This window comes from Drosophila simulans, chromosome 3L (genome assembly GCF_016746395.2).
Source record: "Drosophila simulans strain w501 chromosome 3L, Prin_Dsim_3.1, whole genome shotgun sequence".
Taxonomy (NCBI): domain Eukaryota; kingdom Metazoa; phylum Arthropoda; class Insecta; order Diptera; family Drosophilidae; genus Drosophila; species Drosophila simulans.
This window is the reverse complement of record NC_052522.2, coordinates 6,099,566-6,118,236: the sequence shown is the minus strand read 5'-3', so window position 1 is coordinate 6,118,236 and position 18,671 is coordinate 6,099,566. Positions and strand designations below refer to the sequence as shown.

At 47.7% G+C, this 18,671-nt stretch overlaps 2 protein-coding genes across 3 annotated transcripts in view; one reads left to right on the top strand and one right to left on the bottom strand.

Annotated features, from left to right (window-relative positions):
* LOC6737001 (transportin-1) overlaps positions 1-18,671 on the bottom strand; it is a 26,497-nt gene extending 7,826 nt beyond the window's left edge. The window contains exons 1-8 of one of the 2 annotated variants that reach the window (XM_016170944.3): positions 18,461-18,667; positions 17,751-18,410; positions 16,636-17,697; positions 16,236-16,578; positions 16,080-16,175; positions 15,947-16,022; positions 15,707-15,881; positions 15,406-15,645 (exon numbers count right to left, since the gene is read on the bottom strand). In XM_016170944.3, the coding sequence (XP_016030627.1) occupies positions 15,532-15,645; positions 15,707-15,881; positions 15,947-16,022; positions 16,080-16,175; positions 16,236-16,578; positions 16,636-17,697; positions 17,751-18,410; positions 18,461-18,559 (2,625 nt within the window). In that variant the 5' untranslated portion in view covers positions 18,560-18,667 and the 3' untranslated portion in view covers positions 15,406-15,531. Of the gene's footprint in view, positions 1-15,405; positions 15,646-15,706; positions 15,882-15,946; positions 16,023-16,079; positions 16,176-16,235; positions 16,579-16,635; positions 17,698-17,750; positions 18,411-18,460 lie in introns of those variants that run through there. The other variant, XM_044922812.1, reaches the window with a different exon arrangement.
* LOC6737002 (laminin subunit alpha) lies at positions 1,094-15,323 on the top strand. The gene is made up of 15 exons (XM_016170113.3): positions 1,094-1,530; positions 1,876-2,022; positions 3,427-4,051; positions 4,128-4,337; positions 4,397-4,810; positions 4,877-5,149; positions 5,215-6,067; positions 6,123-6,774; positions 6,837-7,117; positions 7,179-7,407; positions 7,466-7,936; positions 7,998-9,898; positions 9,966-13,157; positions 13,226-13,440; positions 13,505-15,323. Exons 1-15 carry the CDS (start codon positions 1,309-1,311, stop codon positions 14,956-14,958), a joined length of 11,139 nt encoding a protein of 3,712 aa, XP_016030628.1. The 5' UTR covers positions 1,094-1,308; the 3' UTR covers positions 14,959-15,323.

Below are 18,671 nucleotides of genomic sequence, written 5' to 3'. Positions count from 1 at the left end.
AGCTTAACGCCAGAAAGTATGCTATGAATTTACCAAGCTGTGGGGTGAGTACTGTTATTATATTATTTTTGTTTTTTTTTAATACATTAAATAAATACAATTTCAATAAAACGTTCAACCTTAAACTCTTAAATTGTAGCACATTTTAATAAAAGTTAGAGTATACATTTTCATAGTGCTAAAGTCAATCTTCATTTACGGAAGGCGTTTCACTCATTCCACAACGTTCCCCGATGGCAACGAACCGGTTTTCCGTTTTGTTTTGTTCCGATTCCGACCGGCCGGCGAATGAGGAAAAAAAACAAATAGCTGGAAAAGATTTTGTAAACATACGTTCAGAGCAAAACAAAATCGGATAGACGGGCATTCTCTCAGTTAAATTAAAGTGCCAAAGAGAAGAGCACCCGATCGACTGCCGATCGAGCGACTACGAACACCAAAACTTTTGGGGCCTCGGGAAAACTTCTCGCTGCAGTTTAATCAGTTGCTCACGAAATGCGAGACTAGTTAGATGGGCTCCCAAGTAATGTGGAAAGAACGAGGAAGGAACAAGGAACACACATGAAATTTGAATTTTTCGTGAAATTTATTTTAGGGCATTCTCAAAGATAAATTAAAATTGTCAGTTATAAACGTATTTCATGTGAGATAATAGTAAAAGCACCAAACTGCAATGAAATGATTTTACAATCTTGGTTTTAAGTAACATTGTTTACAGGTATTAGAACTAAGTTAACAATCTAGCAACTAAAGTTCGTGTTATCCTAGGTCATGATGAACCCAAGTAAATCCTGATATAATGAACAAATTAAATACAATTACATATATTTTAAATGCTGAAATAACCTCACAAGTCAAATGGCGATAATCCGTATCTTTTATTCCGGCTCCAGATTTCAACCAAGCCGGAGAACACAACATTCTGAAAAAAGACGGATAAGAGGATGTGAATATACAACATAGGTCGGAAAGACTATCGTTTTCTCAGCTGTATAGAATGCCGAAGACGAGAACAGCCGAAGGCATACGAAATGAGCCGATCGGACGACTATCAAAATCAAATTTTTCGGGGTCTCGAGGAAAACTTCTCGCTGCGGTTCCATCAGTTGCTCGAGAAGAGCCATCCAGTGCGGTTGGATGAGCTCCACCAAAGGAATACGAAAAGAACAGTGAAAAAAGTGAAATACAGCAGATAAGAAAGTGAAATACATACATAAGTGAACCGGGAAAGAAAGAGATAGAACCGGAAGTGGTCCGTGGAGAAAGGACTGTCGTTATCGCAGCGCGGGTGCTTGAACTCTCGGCACAATGGGGCACGAAGTGGCCTCCATTGGGGCTCTGCTAGTGATCCTGGCCCTTTCCTATTGCCAGGCGGAGCTAACGCCACCATATTTCAATCTGGCCACCGGCAGGAAGATTTATGCCACAGCTACGTGTGGACAGGATACGGATGGACCCGAGCTCTACTGTAAACTAGTGGGAGCCAATACGGAACACGATCACATCGACTATTCAGTTATCCAGGGACAGGTAACTATAATCGACATCCAGCAACGCCCAAAAATCTTTTCAGTATACACACATGATGAGATAATCTTTAACTTTACACTGAAAGAAAATGTTCCTGTTTAATTTCAAAATAAAACTGAATCAAATCATAACATATTACCATCGATTACATACGTTTTCCAACCTAAATCAAAATTTCTTCAAAGTATTATTTAGTTAAAAAATCAAAACTTTATATTTCAAGTGTGCACTGCATTTAGACGTCCCCCACATGTGTTGAACATTCGAATTGGGCTCTAAAAATACTCTGGACTCAATTTGGATTCCATTTACTTTTTCTAACATGTGTTCCCTGCCTCTTTGTAGGTCTGCGATTACTGCGATCCCTCGGTGCCGGAGAGGAATCATCCGCCAGAGAACGCGATCGATGGCACCGAGGCCTGGTGGCAGAGTCCTCCGCTGTCCAGGGGCATGAAATTCAATGAAGTCAATTTGACCATCAACTTCGAACAGGTAAGCAGCAGAGAACATAAAAGATACCCAAGGTATCCGCCTAAGAAACGCATAGGAGGGAGACGGTGGATGGATGCAACTCGTTTTCGGGTTCGACCGATGGGATCGGATCGTAAAATTTGAAAACAATTTTAATGGGTTTTCATTTCGTCGACGTCGACACAGCAAAAACTGAACGAAAAAAAATGTTGCTGAGCTCGAGTATTTATTGTTGGCAAAGGGGAAGGCTTTGGAGTTGTGGGTTATCAGTATGTCAGCAGCTCCTACATACAATATACACAGAGATATGTACGAACATACATACACACACTTTTGAATGGGAGGTCTCGGTTTACAAGCTGCTTAGAAACCGACTCGGAGCATTGACTTTTTCGAGCGGTTCATTCGGAATGGTTTTTTAGCGATAAAGGCATTATGTTTCTTAAGGCACACCAGCATGCGACAAATATGAATTGAGAGCAGCCTGATAATGAGACCGAGAGTCGCAAGAAACTACAGTCTTATCACCAGATTGTGTCTCAGTTTGTTCTATAAAAAGTTGTGCCTCGGACTCGCCTACGTTCTTATCTCACTTGCAACGGAAACGAGTAATCCACGAGGTCCCCAATTTAATTTGAAGAATAATTGCGCTTAGATTTCAACAGCTCAGCATGATCTCATTCGTGTTAATTCCTTAGTTGCACTTTTCCTAATTCACAGAATGCAACTGAATATGAGACTCTGGTTTATATATAGACACTACGAATGCTGGCAATTCGAATGCTAAATTTGTGAGATACATATTTGCAAAATTATGTACATCGAGGTTTCTTGCTTCAAAATCATGAACTTCCACATGGGTGAAACTAATGAAAACACAGAAAAGTAAACAAATCTCGGAAACCAAACATTTAACATGTGTGTACAAAGATATTAACGCATGGCTGTATCTTTATATATGTGTAGGATCTTCGTATCTCTGAGTTCGCTTTCAATTGAAGCCAAATTAAAAAGCAAACATAAACCAAGAAAATATAAATAAACGAAGATAAAGTGGCCGGTTCTACTGCAAAACATTCGGAGTTAATTTCCCCACAGTGATCTCATGTTGTCGTCTCACATTTGTCTGTGCTGTGATGTAGTACATACAAATATACGTAATGTGTACATTGGACTAATAAATTTCAATGAATTTGCTTGTGCAAAATGAATTTTGTGTCTTGAGGGAGACTTGAAAAAACTCAAGTGGGTAAAAAAAAGATATAGGACACTCCTTAAAATGGTTAAAGACTCTTATATTGAAAATGGAATGAATGAATCTTATCTTTAACTTATTTGGGGTTACTTAATGACATTATTGATTTAACAATACGTGTAAAATATCTAATATTTTTTTCTGATCTCTAAACTGTTCGCTTTTTTCAGGAATTCCATGTAGCCTATTTGTTCATTCGCATGGGCAACTCCCCTCGTCCGGGTCTCTGGACGCTGGAGAAGTCCACGGATTATGGCAAGACCTGGACGCCTTGGCAGCACTTTTCCGATACACCCGCCGATTGTGAGACGTACTTTGGCAAGGACACATACAAGCCAATTACCCGCGACGACGACGTCATCTGCACCACTGAATACTCAAAGATTGTGCCGCTGGAGAACGGCGAGATTCCCGTGATGCTGCTCAATGAGCGACCCAGCTCCACCAACTACTTCAACTCAACGGTGCTGCAGGAATGGACTCGTGCCACTAACGTCAGGATTCGTCTGCTTCGCACCAAGAATCTTTTGGGACATTTGATGTCTGTGGCTCGACAAGATCCCACGGTGACGCGTCGCTACTTCTACTCGATCAAGGACATCTCGATCGGAGGAAGGTGCATGTGCAACGGACACGCCGACACCTGTGACGTCAAGGACCCGAAGAGCCCAGTCCGCATCCTCGCATGCCGTTGCCAGCATCACACGTGCGGCATCCAGTGTAACGAGTGCTGCCCTGGATTCGAGCAGAAAAAGTGGCGCCAAAACACCAATGCCCGACCATTCAACTGCGAACGTAAGTATAGTCCCTTGAACGGACATCTCTCTTGAGCGGACAAGGACGGGATTGCAGTTTTCAATTTTATTTCTAGCCTGCAACTGTCATGGTCACAGCAACGAGTGCAAGTACGATGAGGAAGTGAACCGGAAGGGACTCTCCCTGGACATTCACGGACACTACGATGGTGGTGGTGTTTGCCAGAATTGTCAGCACAATACCGTGGGAATTAACTGCAACAAGTGCAAGCCGAAATACTATAGACCCAAGGGCAAGCACTGGAACGAGACCGATGTCTGCAGCCGTAAGAACCAGATATACTTTAAAGTAACCCGTAATACCATCGTTCTCCCATCCATTTAGCCTGCCAATGTGACTACTTCTTCTCCACCGGACACTGCGAGGAGGAGACCGGAAACTGTGAGTGCCGTGCTGCCTTCCAGCCGCCAAGCTGCGACTCCTGCGCGTATGGATACTATGGTTACCCCAATTGCCGGGAATGCGAATGCAATCTCAATGGAACCAACGGCTACCACTGCGAGGCGGAAAGCGGACAGCAGTGCCCGTGCAAGATCAACTTTGCGGGGGCCTACTGTAAGCAGTGCGCCGAGGGATACTACGGATTCCCCGAGTGCAAGGCCTGCGAGTGCAACAAGATCGGCTCGATTACCAACGACTGCAACGTGACCACTGGAGAGTGCAAGTGCTTGACCAATTTCGGAGGCGACAACTGCGAGCGCTGCAAGCACGGATACTTCAACTACCCCACTTGCTCATGTAAGAAATTAATAATAGTTTAAAGTTGAAAAACTAACTGATGCTGATTCCAATTCTCCTTGGCAGACTGCGACTGTGACAACCAGGGCACAGAGTCGGAAATCTGCAACAAGCAGTCTGGCCAGTGTATCTGCCGTGAAGGTTTTGGAGGCCCAAGATGCGATCAGTGCTTGCCAGGATTCTACAACTATCCGGACTGCAAGCCCTGCAACTGCTCCAGCACGGGTAGCTCGGCGATCACCTGCGACAACACCGGCAAATGTAACTGCCTCAACAACTTTGCCGGGAAACAGTGCACGCTCTGTACTGCCGGATACTACAGCTATCCGGATTGTCTACGTATGTATCCTCAGCCATCAGATGCATTTCAATTTTGATAACTTCTGATTTCTCTTGATTTACAGCTTGTCACTGTGACTCTCACGGATCTCAGGGAGTGTCCTGTAATTCGGATGGTCAGTGCTTGTGTCAGCCCAACTTCGACGGCCGTCAGTGCGATTCGTGTAAGGAGGGCTTCTACAACTTCCCCAGCTGCGAGGACTGCAACTGTGATCCTGCAGGAGTGATCGATAAGTTCGCCGGATGCGGATCGGTGCCCGTGGGTGAGCTGTGCAAGTGCAAGGAGCGAGTGACGGGCAGGATCTGCAATGAGTGCAAGCCTTTGTACTGGAACCTGAACATCAGCAATACCGAGGGATGTGAGATTTGCGATTGTTGGACAGATGGTACTATTTCCGCACTGGACACCTGTACCTCCAAGTCCGGACAGTGTCCCTGTAAGCCGCATACTCAGGGCAGGCGCTGCCAGGAGTGTCGGGATGGCACCTTCGATCTGGACAGTGCCTCGCTCTTTGGCTGCAAGGACTGCAGTTGCGATGTGGGCGGCTCGTGGCAAAGTGTTTGCGACAAGATCAGCGGCCAGTGCAAGTGCCACCCGAGGATTACGGGTCTAGCATGTACCCAGCCACTGACCACCCACTTCTTCCCAACGCTGCATCAGTTCCAATACGAATACGAGGATGGATCACTCCCATCGGGCACTCAGGTGCGCTACGATTACGATGAGGCGGCATTCCCCGGATTTAGCAGTAAGGGCTATGTGGTGTTCAACGCCATTCAGAACGATGTGCGCAACGAGGTTAATGTCTTTAAGTCATCTCTGTACCGGATTGTCCTGCGATACGTGAATCCTAATGCCGAGAATGTCACTGCCACCATTTCGGTTACTTCAGACAATCCTCTGGAGGTGGATCAGCAGTAAGTATTTGTATAACTTTGCTAGAGAAAGATCTTAATTATTCCGATTTCACAGTGTAAAGGTTCTACTGCAACCCACATCGGAACCTCAGTTCGTAACTGTTGCGGGGCCCTTGGGAGTGAAACCCTCAGCCATTGTTTTGGATCCCGGTCGTTATGTCTTTACCACCAAGGCCAACAAGAATGTGATGCTCGATTACTTTGTTCTCCTACCCGCCGCCTACTACGAAGCCGGAATTCTAACACGCCACATCTCAAATCCCTGTGAACTGGGCAACATGGAGCTGTGCCGTCACTATAAGTACGCCTCTGTGGAAGTGTTCTCACCAGCAGCAACTCCATTCGTTATCGGTGAAAACTCTAAGCCGACCAATCCCGTCGAGGTGTACACTGATCCGGAGCATCTGCAGATTGTGAGCCATGTCGGTGATATTCCCGTACTGAGTGGATCCCAAAATGAGCTGCACTACATCGTGGATGTGCCACGAAGTGGTCGGTATATCTTCGTGATTGACTATATCAGCGATAGGAACTTCCCCGACAGTTACTATATCAACTTAAAACTAAAGGATAATCCAGATTCGGAGACATCCGTGCTGTTGTATCCATGCTTATACTCGACTATTTGCCGAACATCAGTTAATGAGGATGGTATGGAGAAGTCCTTCTATATTAACAAGGAGGATTTGCAGCCAGTCATCATCTCTGTGAGTTGTGCACACAAATCCAGCTATTGGAAACATAATAATAACCTTCCTATATTTTTCAGGCTGACATCGAAGATGGTTCCCGTTTCCCGATTATCTCGGTGACAGCAATTCCCGTCGAGCAATGGTCCATTGACTACATCAACCCAAGTCCCGTCTGTGTGATCCATGATCAGCAATGCGCCACTCCGAAATTCCGTTCCGTTCCCGATTCCAAGAAGATTGAGTTCGAAACTGATCATGAGGACCGCATTGCCACCAACAAACCTCCATATGCCTCACTCGATGAACGAGTTAAGTTGGTCCACTTAGACAGTCAAAATGAAGCAACCATCGTGATTGAGTGAGTTTGTCACTTCTTTATATTATATTATGCAGTATATAACCCCAACAATTACTTACAGATCAAAGGTTGATGCTACGAAACCAAATCTGTTTGTGATCCTTGTGAAGTACTACCAACCGAGCCATCCCAAATACCAGGTGTACTACACGCTGACAGCGGGCAAGAACCAGTATGATGGCAAGTTCGACATTCAGCACTGTCCATCGAGCTCCGGATGCCGCGGTGTGATTCGCCCCGCCGGAGAGGGTTCGTTCGAGATTGACGACGAGTTCAAGTTCACGATCACGGTAAGTCCATTATGAAATACAAACTTAAGCTACTTTAAAACCGCAAATTTTGTTTTAGACCGATCGATCCCAGAGCGTTTGGCTGGACTATCTGGTGGTTGTGCCCTTGAAGCAGTACAATGATGACCTACTGGTGGAAGAGACCTTCGACCAGACCAAGGAGTTCATTCAGAACTGCGGCCATGACCACTTCCACATTACCCACAATGCCAGTGATTTCTGCAAGAAATCCGTTTTCTCTCTAACAGCCGATTACAATAGTGGAGCATTGCCTTGCAATTGCGACTACGCCGGATCCACGAGCTTCGAATGTCATCCGTTCGGAGGTCAGTGCCAGTGCAAGCCGAATGTGATTGAGCGCACGTGCGGAGCCTGTCGCAGTAGGTACTACGGATTCCCCGACTGCAAGCCATGCAAGTGTCCCAATAGCGCCATGTGCGAGCCCACCACCGGAGAGTGCATGTGTCCGCCGAATGTCATTGGGGACTTGTGCGAGAAGTGCGCCCCCAACACCTACGGATTCCATCAGGTAAGATTGTGGACTAGCCTCCTACAGCAGATGCTAAAAAACGCATTTCATTGTCCACCAGGTCATTGGCTGCGAGGAGTGTGCATGCAATCCTATGGGCATTGCCAATGGAAACTCCCAGTGCGATCTGTTCAATGGAACCTGCGAGTGCCGGCAAAATATCGAGGGCAGGGCCTGTGATGTATGCTCCAATGGATACTTTAACTTCCCACACTGCGAGCAGTGCAGTTGCCACAAGCCCGGCACCGAACTGGAGGTGTGTGACAAGATCGATGGCGCCTGCTTCTGCAAGAAGAATGTGGTTGGAAGGGATTGTGACCAGTGTGTGGATGGAACGTACAATCTGCAAGAGTCGAATCCGGATGGTTGCACCACTTGCTTCTGCTTTGGCAAGACTTCGCGATGCGACAGTGCCTATCTAAGAGTTTACAATGTGAGCCTGCTTAAGCATGTGTCCATCAGTACTCCGGAATTCCGCGAGGAGAGCGTCAAGTTTGAGATGTGGCCCGTGCCGGCGGAGGAAATTCTTCTGAATGAGACCACACTGAAGGCAGACTTTACCTTACGGGAGGTCAACGATGAACGACCTGCGTACTTTGGAGTTCTGGACTATCTGCTTAACCAGAATAATCACATCTCTGCTTATGGCGGAGACCTGGCATATACTTTACACTTCACTTCTGGCTTCGACGGCAAATACATTGTGGCTCCGGATGTCATTTTGTTCAGTGAACACAATGTCCTGGTGCATACAAGCTATGAGCAGCCCAACCGAAATGAACCATTCACCAACCGCGTCAATATAGTGGAATCGAATTTCCAGACAGTTTCCGGAAAACCAGTTTCACGAGCTGATTTCATGATGGTTCTGCGGGATTTAAAAGTAATCTTTATCAGAGCCAACTATTGGGAACAGACCTTGGTGACCCACTTGGCCGATGTGTATCTAACCCTTGCCGATGAGGATGCAGATGGCACTGGCGAATACCAATTCCTGGCCGTGGAACGTTGCTCCTGCCCACCTGGTTACTCCGGACACTCGTGCGAGGACTGTGCCCCGGGCTACTACCGAGATCCCAGTGGACCTTATGGTGGTTACTGCATTCCCTGCGAGTGCAATGGCCATTCGGAGACCTGCGATTGCGCTACCGGAATCTGTTCAAAGTGCCAGCATGGAACAGAGGGTGATCACTGTGAGCGCTGTGTGTCCGGTTACTATGGAAACGCCACGAATGGAACACCCGGAGATTGTATGATCTGCGCTTGCCCACTGCCATTTGACTCGAACAACTTCGCCACCAGTTGCGAAATCTCCGAGAGCGGAGACCAAATCCATTGTGAGTGCAAGCCAGGATATACCGGACCCCGTTGCGAGTCTTGCGCCAATGGTTTCTATGGAGAGCCAGAGAGTATAGGACAGGTGTGCAAGCCGTGCGAGTGTTCCGGCAACATCAATCCAGAGGATCAGGGATCTTGCGACACTAGGACCGGTGAATGTCTTCGCTGCTTGAATAACACCTTCGGAGCTGCCTGTAATCTGTGTGCACCTGGATTCTACGGCGATGCTATCAAGCTAAAGAACTGCCAGAGCTGCGACTGTGATGATCTGGGCACTCAGACCTGCGATCCCTTTGTGGGCGTCTGCACCTGTCACGAGAACGTTATTGGCGATCGTTGCGATCGCTGCAAGCCAGATCACTATGGATTTGAGTCGGGTGTTGGGTGCCGAGCCTGCGACTGCGGTGCTGCCTCCAATTCGACGCAGTGTGACCCACACACAGGTCACTGTGCCTGTAAGTCAGGAGTGACAGGACGACAGTGCGATCGATGCGCCGTGGACCATTGGAAATACGAAAAGGACGGTTGCACTCCGTGCAATTGCAATCAGGGATACTCACGAGGATTCGGTTGCAATCCCAACACCGGCAAGTGCCAGTGTCTGCCAGGAGTAATTGGAGATAGGTAACTATCGCTTGTGATCTTTGGTTTCTAAATGTTGAGTGTACTTAAACTACTTTCTTCATTCCAGATGCGACGCTTGTCCGAATCGATGGGTACTGATCAAGGATGAGGGCTGTCAGGAGTGCAATAACTGCCACCACGCCCTGTTGGATGTCACTGATCGAATGCGCTATCAGATCGATAGTGTCCTGGAGGATTTCAACAGTGTAACCCTGGCATTCTTCACCAGCCAAAAATTGAACTATTACGACCAACTGGCCGATGAACTGGAGCCCAAGGTTAAGGAATTGGATCCCAACAGCGTGGACCTGAGTCCATCCAAAAAGGCCAACAGCGAATTGGAATCCGATGCCAAGTCCTATGCCAAACAGGTCAACCAGACCCTGGCCAACGCCTTGGATATCCGTGAGCGTTCGAGCACCACTTTGGGTAACATAACAGTTGCTTATGATGAGGCGGTCAAGAGTGCCGACCAGGCCAAGGAAGCCATCGCATCGGTGGAAGCCCTTTCCAAGAACCTCGAGGCCGCAGCGAGCACAAAGATTGATGCTGCTCTGGAGCAAGCACAGCACATTTTGGGACAAATCAACGGAACCAGTATCGAACTTGCACCCAATGAACAAGTCCTGGAAAAGGCGAGGAAACTCTATGAGGAAGTGAACAATCTAGTTCTGCCCATCAAGGAGCAAAACAAGAGCCTCAATGCCCTCAAGAATGATATCGGGGAATTCAGCGACCATCTGGAGGATCTTTTCAACTGGAGCGAGGCTTCACAAGCCAAGTCCGCTGACGTGGAGCGCCGGAATGTGGCCAACCAGAAGGCCTTTGACAACTCTAAATTCGACACCGTTTCGGATCAAAAGCTACAGGCAGAGAAGAACATCTTTGATGCTGGCAATTTCCTCATCAATGGCGATCTGACCCTCAGTCAAATCAACCAGAAGTTGGATAACTTGAGAGATGCTCTGACCGAGCTCAATTCGGTCAATAAAAATGTGGACGAAGAATTACCCGTTAGGGAGGACCAGCATAAGGAGGCGGATGCCCTGACCGATCAGGCCGAACAGAAGGCGGCCGAACTGGCCATTAAGGCCCAGGATCTGGCTGCCCAATACACGGATATGACCGCCAGTGCGGAGCCGGCCATCAAGGCAGCAACTGCCTACTCGGGAATCGTTGAGGCCGTTGAAGCTGCCCAGAAACTCAGTCAGGACGCAATCTCTGCGGCCGGAAATGCCACAGATAAGACAGATGGCATAGAAGAAAGAGCTCATCTCGCTGACACTGGATCTACGGATCTTCTCCAGAGAGCACGCCAATCTCTGCAGAAGGTACAAGACGACCTAGAGCCCCGCCTAAACGCCTCGGCCGGCAAGGTGCAGAAAATCTCAGCCGTGAACAATGCCACCGAACACCAGCTGAAGGATATTAACAAGCTGATTGATCAACTGCCAGCTGAGTCGCAGAGGGATATGTGGAAGAATTCAAATGCCAATGCCAGTGATGCTCTGGAGATTCTAAAGAACGTCCTAGAGATACTCGAACCAGTGAGTGTCCAAACGCCAAAGGAACTCGAGAAGGCGCATGGCATCAATAGAGATTTGGATCTGACCAATAAGGACGTTTCTCAAGCTAACAAACAGCTGGATGACGTAGAAGGATCCGTTTCGAAGCTAAACGAACTGGCAGAGGATATCGAGGAACAGCAGCACCGTGTGGGCAGTCAGAGCCGGCAGTTGGGCCAGGAAATTGAGAACTTGAAGGCCCAAGTGGAGGCTGCTCGCCAGTTGGCCAACAGCATCAAGGTGGGCGTCAATTTCAAGCCAAGCACGATCCTGGAACTGAAGACACCGGAAAAGACCAAGTTGCTGGCCACTCGCACCAATCTATCGACCTACTTCCGCACCACCGAGCCATCCGGTTTCCTTTTATATCTGGGCAATGACAACAAGACCGCCCAGAAGAACAACGACTTTGTGGCCGTTGAGATTGTGAATGGCTATCCGATTCTCACCATAGATTTGGGCAATGGCCCGGAACGCATCACCAGCGATAAGTACGTGGCAGATGGGCGCTGGTATCAGGCTGTTGTGGATCGCATGGGTCCGAACGCCAAGCTAACAATTAGGGAAGAACTACCCAACGGTGATGTGGTTGAGCACAGCAAGTCTGGCTATCTGGAAGGATCCCAGAATATCCTTCATGTGGATAAGAACAGTCGCCTATTTGTTGGTGGCTATCCGGGTATTTCGGACTTCAATGCTCCGCCAGACCTGACCACTAACTCCTTCTCCGGCGACATTGAGGATCTAAAGATTGGCGATGAGAGCGTAGGATTGTGGAACTTTGTATATGGCGATGATAACGACCAGGGCGCTAGGGAGCGGGATGTGCTGCTCGAGAAGAAGAAGCCGGTAACTGGTCTGCGGTTCAAGGGTAATGGATACGTCCAGCTGAACGCCACATCGAACTTGAAGAGCCGCTCCAGCGTCCAGTTCAGCTTCAAGGCAGACAAGGATACTTCCAATGGACTGCTGTTCTTCTACGGAAGGGATAAGCACTACATGAGCATTGAGATGATTGACGGAGCTATCTTCTTCAACATTAGTTTGGGAGAAGGTGGAGGCGTTCAATCCGGCAGCCAGGATCGCTACAATGACAACCAATGGCACAAGGTCCAGGCGGAAAGGGAAAACAGAAACGGCCTTCTCAAGGTCGACGATATAGTAATATCACGGACAAATGCTCCATTGGAAGCGGACTTGGAGTTGCCCAAGCTGAGGAGATTATACTTCGGTGGTCATCCGAGACGTCTGAATACCTCGATAAGTTTGCAACCCAACTTTGATGGCTGCATCGATAATGTGGTGATCAATCAGGGAGTGGTAGACCTTACAGAATACGTAGCTGGCGGCGGAGTTGAGGAAGGATGCTCGGCGAAGTTCTCCACGGTGGTGTCATATGCGCCGCACGAGTACGGATTCCTGAGGATGAACAACGTTTCCTCAGATAACAATCTGCATGTGGTTCTGCACTTCAAGACCACGCAACCGAATGGCGTACTCTTCTATGCTGCCAGTCATGACCAGAGTTCCACCATTGGCCTCAGCCTGCAAGATGGTTTGCTCAAGCTGAACAGCATGGGCAGTCAGTTGGTAATAGACGATCGTATTCTGAACGACGGCGAGGACCATGTGGTTACAGTTCAGCACACCCAAGGTGAACTGCGTCTCTCGGTCGATGATGTGGATAACAAGAGGTGAGTTTGAAGAAGACTTCAATCTCTTTTGGGCTCCTATGCTAATCTACATGTTTACTTTCCTATAGACTTGGTTCCCCGCAACCACTAATCCTGGAGGGTGGTGACATCTTCTTTGCTGGCTTGCCGGACAACTATCGAACACCGAGGAACGCTTTGGCCTCTTTGGCCTACTTTGTCGGTTGCATCAGCGACGTAACCGTGAACGAGGAGATCATTAACTTTGCCAACAGTGCTGAGAAGAAGAATGGCAACATCAACAGCTGTCCACCACATGTACTAGGTGAGTTGCCAGGATACAGCTTCCGCTTGAAATCCGATTTATAAACATATCTATTTGCTTACAGCCTACGAACCAAGTTTGGTGCCCAGTTACTATCCAAGTGGAGACAACGAGGTGGAGTCTCCGTGGTCAAACGCCGATACGCTGCCACCACTAAAGCCAGATATTGAAACCACACTACCGCCCACAACGCCCACTACGACCACCACGACAACTACCACAACAACAACGACTACTACCACTTCGACAACGACAACTACCACGACACCATCCCCGATAGTCATTGATGAGGAGAAGGAGATCGAGGCGAAAACACCGCAAAAGACTCTAACAACACGGCCACCGGCCAAGCTTAATCTTCCCAGCGATGAGCGCTGCAAGTTGCCGGAGCAACCCAATTTCGATGTTGATTTTGCAGAGGCGGGTTACCGATTCTATGGACTGCGAGAGCAGCGCCTGCAGATTAACTCACTGCCGGTGAAGGTACGCCGTCACCATGACATTGGCATCTCTTTCCGTACTGAGCGACCCAACGGCCTGCTCATCTATGCTGGAAGTAAGCAGCGCGATGACTTCATAGCCGTGTATCTTCTGGACGGTCGGGTGACATACGAGATACGGGTGGGTGCACAGCTACAGGCCAAGATCACCAGCGAGGCGGAGCTGAACGACGGCACCTGGCACACCGTGGAGGTGGTGCGGACCCAACGCAAGGTTTCCCTGCTCATCGACAAGTTGGAGCAGCCGGGATCCGTGGATCTGAATGCGGAAAGATCCGCTCCGGTGCTGGCTGTCGAATTGCCCATCTATCTGGGTGGAGTTAATAAGTTCCTGGAGTCGGAGGTAAAGAACCTCACCGATTTCAAGACTGAAGTGCCGTTCTTTAACGGCTGCCTCAAGAACATCAAGTTCGACGCTATGGATCTGGAAACACCACCGGAGGAGTTTGGAGTGGTTCCGTGCTCTGAGCAGGTGGAACGCGGGTTGTTCTTCAATAACCAGAAGGCGTTTGTAAAGATCTTTGATCACTTCGATGTGGGCACTGAGATGAAAATCAGCTTCGATTTCCGACCGAGGGATCCCAACGGATTGCTCTTCTCTGTGCACGGCAAGAACTCTTATGCCATACTCGAGCTGGTAGACAACACCTTGTACTTTACCGTAAAGACCGATCTGAAGAACATTGTGTCCACCAACTATAAGCTGCCCAACAACGAAAGCTTCTGCGATGGCAAGACGCGCAATGTCCAGGCCATCAAATCCAAGTTTGTGATCAACATAGCCGTGGACTTCATTAGCTCCAACCCCGGCGTGGGCAACGAAGGATCAGTGATCACAAGGACCAATCGTCCGCTGTTCTTTGGCGGACATGTGGCCTTCCAGAGGGCCCCGGGCATCAAGACCAAGAAGTCCTTTAAGGGCTGCATCAGCAAGGTGGAGGTTAACCAAAGGATGATCAACATCACGCCGAACATGGTCGTTGGCGATATTTGGCAAGGCTACTGTCCCCTCAACTAATGAAGAACTTCGGAACGACTTTAAGGACCTATGATTTATTTGGACAACGACTACGAAAAACTGCCAGGAAAAATCTACTTTTGCCGACAATTGCTAATCAAAGGACAACGAACGAACAAATTTCAAACGAACAAAATCGACGGGTCATGAAAAAAGTCATGAGGTCTTCAAAGTAATAGATCCTCAGCCAAGATGCCAGTCGTATATTTTTCTAGTACTATAAGCCAAACTGCGTGCCAATTCTATTGAAGCCATTTACATTCATATATCCTTTTTAAAACTCCTTAAGAGAATCTTGAATTTTTGCAATTTCAATAAACCAATAAATATAACCATTTTAATAAAACTAAAAAATAACTATAAAAGTTAAGAGGTTTTGAAAGGTGTAACCTATATTTTTGCAATTATTGGGATTTTATTTACAAAAACATTTTAGGGGTTTTTGAATTATTCATATTCTAAATTTTTAAAAAATAGTATATTTCTCAATAGCCGAATTTTTTGGAGCTTTTGATACTTAGTTAAATTAGAATGATAATTGAAGCAATACATAATTTGCTGGATAACTTCGGATTAGTATCCGATGTCGTACAATTCGATTAGCCGGTGGGTCAGTGGTGGTGGAAATTGCCCCAAAAAAGTTAGCCAATTCTCCTCACCCATTTGGTTCTTGAAGCCATGGATAATCTAGAATAACATACGAGTATTATTGAAGGACGGAAATGAATAATTTCAGGGAATAACTTACTCTTCGAATCATCTGGCGCAGATCCTGTGGGGGATTCTCCCACGAGGCAATGGCAGAGCAAAAGAATAAGAAGTCAGGCACCACGCCTCCTGGATTCGCCGTGATCATATGGCACATTCCCATAAAAGACGAATACTTCTCAACGTGGTCATGTGCATGACGCAGTAACAAGCACCTTCATTTCGTGGATGAAAGGATAATTTAAAAAATGAGCCAATAGAGCATTTAATGTGTACTTACCACTGGCGTAGAAATTCGGGCAAATAGGGTGCCACTTCAGCTGGACATGCATTTCCGAGGCGCCCAAGTGTTATTGCTTTAGAAAAATAATAATAATAATAAATTTCTTTGAATCAGGCCAAATTATATTTACCCGCATTATTCGAAAGATTTTTTGGAATGTTTTGCCGGTTCATCAGGATGATTAGTTCGCTAAGCAGAAGGCGTGCGTACGGCTTGGTTTCCTCACCTTAGGAGCGGAAATATAAAAAATGTTTTATGTTACATTTTAAGAAAATCGAGCACTTACCCAACTGAACGCAGATTTGCCCTATGGCCCAAATTGCATTATTGCACACATCAACAACGCTAGGGTTTAGGTTTTGCACCAAGATCGTAATGAACTGGTCCGTGTAGGGGTATACCTGGGTAAAACAGGCCTTGCTCAAATCACCCAGCAGGGCAAACGACGATTGGCGGACTTCGGGTATGCCGTCGCCCATGCATTCGCAGAGCAGCTGCAAAAGTCTGCTGTTCGCCACCAGTGGCTCTATGAGACTCCCCAGCCCCTCGGTCAGGCCAGACACCAGATCCAGGGCGATAACCATGCGCTCCTTGTCGGGATATTCGTTTGATATGTTTTGTTTACACAGCTTGGGGCGATTTAGATTGATGAAAAATATAACTTAAGAAAATGACAAGTAGATTACCTTGTCCTGGTTGATAGTCTCCTCAATAATGGAGATGCCCTTTCGATACACCGAGTCGCAGTAGGGCAGAAAGGAGGACTGCAAGGCAGTGGCAATGCTCGACAGGCACTCCAACAAAGGGAACAGATCCTTATCGTCGTCCTTCACCAGGTTCCACTTATCCATTAGCGGAGGCATTAGGATGTCAATATATTGCGGTTTATTCAGATGATGACCGACGGACTCCGCCAAAAGACCAACGACATCGTACATTGTCCGTCGATTCCTTTGCTGGTACTTGGAGAGGGCCAAGACGAACGTCTTTAGCATATTCTCCAGGTAGGGCACCAGTTGCGGGCTGGCCTCCTCCTCCAGAGTGGCAAAGGCAGAGCACGCAGCTTCCTGAACGCGCTTATTGGAGTCCAGGATGCACTTCAGCAGTTCCTCTATTAGAGGCTTCAAGTACTGGTCGTGCGGCTGGTTGAGCACCCATTTCAAGAATCGCATGAGCGTCCAGCATGTAATGGAGCGTACGAGTGGCTTCTCATCAGACAGACAGCTAATTAGGTAGGGAATCAACTCTGGCAAGTGTTGGATCAAGCCCTGCATGCAGCCCTCCGCAATAGCTCCCAGGGCGAGCACACCACTCTCTTTGATCACCCATTCCTGGTGGAGTAGCGTCTCATTTAGGATGGGCAGCAAGAAGGGCAGACACTCCTCGCCGAAAATATTCGAAATAATGTCGAGGGCAGATGCGCTGCACTTGCGCAAGTTCCATGCCAAATCCCAGTCTTCATCCGGGTCTTCATCCAATTCATTACTTATACCGTGTACGCGGGACATGTGGAAACGTGGACTGATATCCTGCTGTCTATCAGGCTCGTCATCTTCATCTACTTCGCCCTTCAGAAGAACAATGTCCGTCTCCGTGTATTGCATTCGGCGAACAAGGACTGGGACCAACTGCGATAGAATGGGAGAAAGTATATTCCTGCAGTTTCTCTGCTTTCCCAATGACAGCCAAAATTCGCAGGCCTGCAGAGCCACGTTCTCATCGGCGTCCACTGAGTGCAACAAAATGAGCTACAGAGATTTTTTTTTAAACTAAACCTTAATATCCAGTCAAAACTTCATACCCCAATAATCTGCGACATGTGCGGCATCATGAGGTCTAAGCGGTCCCGCACCAGACCCACCAATGCATGGCAGGCGTTCATGCGAACCGATGGGTCATCATCCGAGGGCACGTCTAAGAGGTTCACAATGAGGCTGTCTATATTCAGCATCAGAGCCTGTGATCTGTTTATGATGAACTGGTTGACGCAAGCAATGGCGTGGGAGCGGATCACTGGACTGCTGTGCTTAAAGTACTCCAGGAACTTTGTAATCATTGTGTTTAATGGCCTATGGTCCAAAATTTCGGCAGAGTCCTCGCAAATTTTCTGGACGACACTGAATGCTCCTTCGCACATATTGTAGTCCTGGTTGTCAAGCATTTCGCAGAGAGATGGAAGCAGCTGCGGCCAGTTGTTCAGACCGATATTGCTGGCGATGGTGGTGATCAGGATGCCCACGGTGGCACGGATCTGGGGCGAAGAGTCGCCCACTGCCTGCAGGCACTCGTGTTTAATATACTCCATGTGCTCCGGCTGCTGAGTGATGTCGTACATGCGAATGTTGTTCTTGAGGATTAGGCCGCTCATGGAGCGCGTTGCCTCGTCCTCCGTCTTCAGATTCGTGAGCACATAGACGAGATAGTTGTTGAAGTCCGGTAAGCAGTTGAGTTGCTGCAGCTTCTACGGAACCCGATGAGGATTGCTAATTCAGTTGGGTCTTCGGTACTTACCGTTTGCACGGCTAACTGCGTGGCTTTATCGGGAGACTGCGAGTCCTTGAGAATTGGTAGGAGCTGCTGCAGACCTTCATCCCGTGGTGTCCATGCCATTTTGCTGCTGATGCGAGAGTTAGTCGTGTTTTGTGTGATAAATGTGGGGTAAGGTCTGCCAAAGGGAGCTACCGAATTGACAGAGAATGACACTCCGATCTCGGCCTACTCA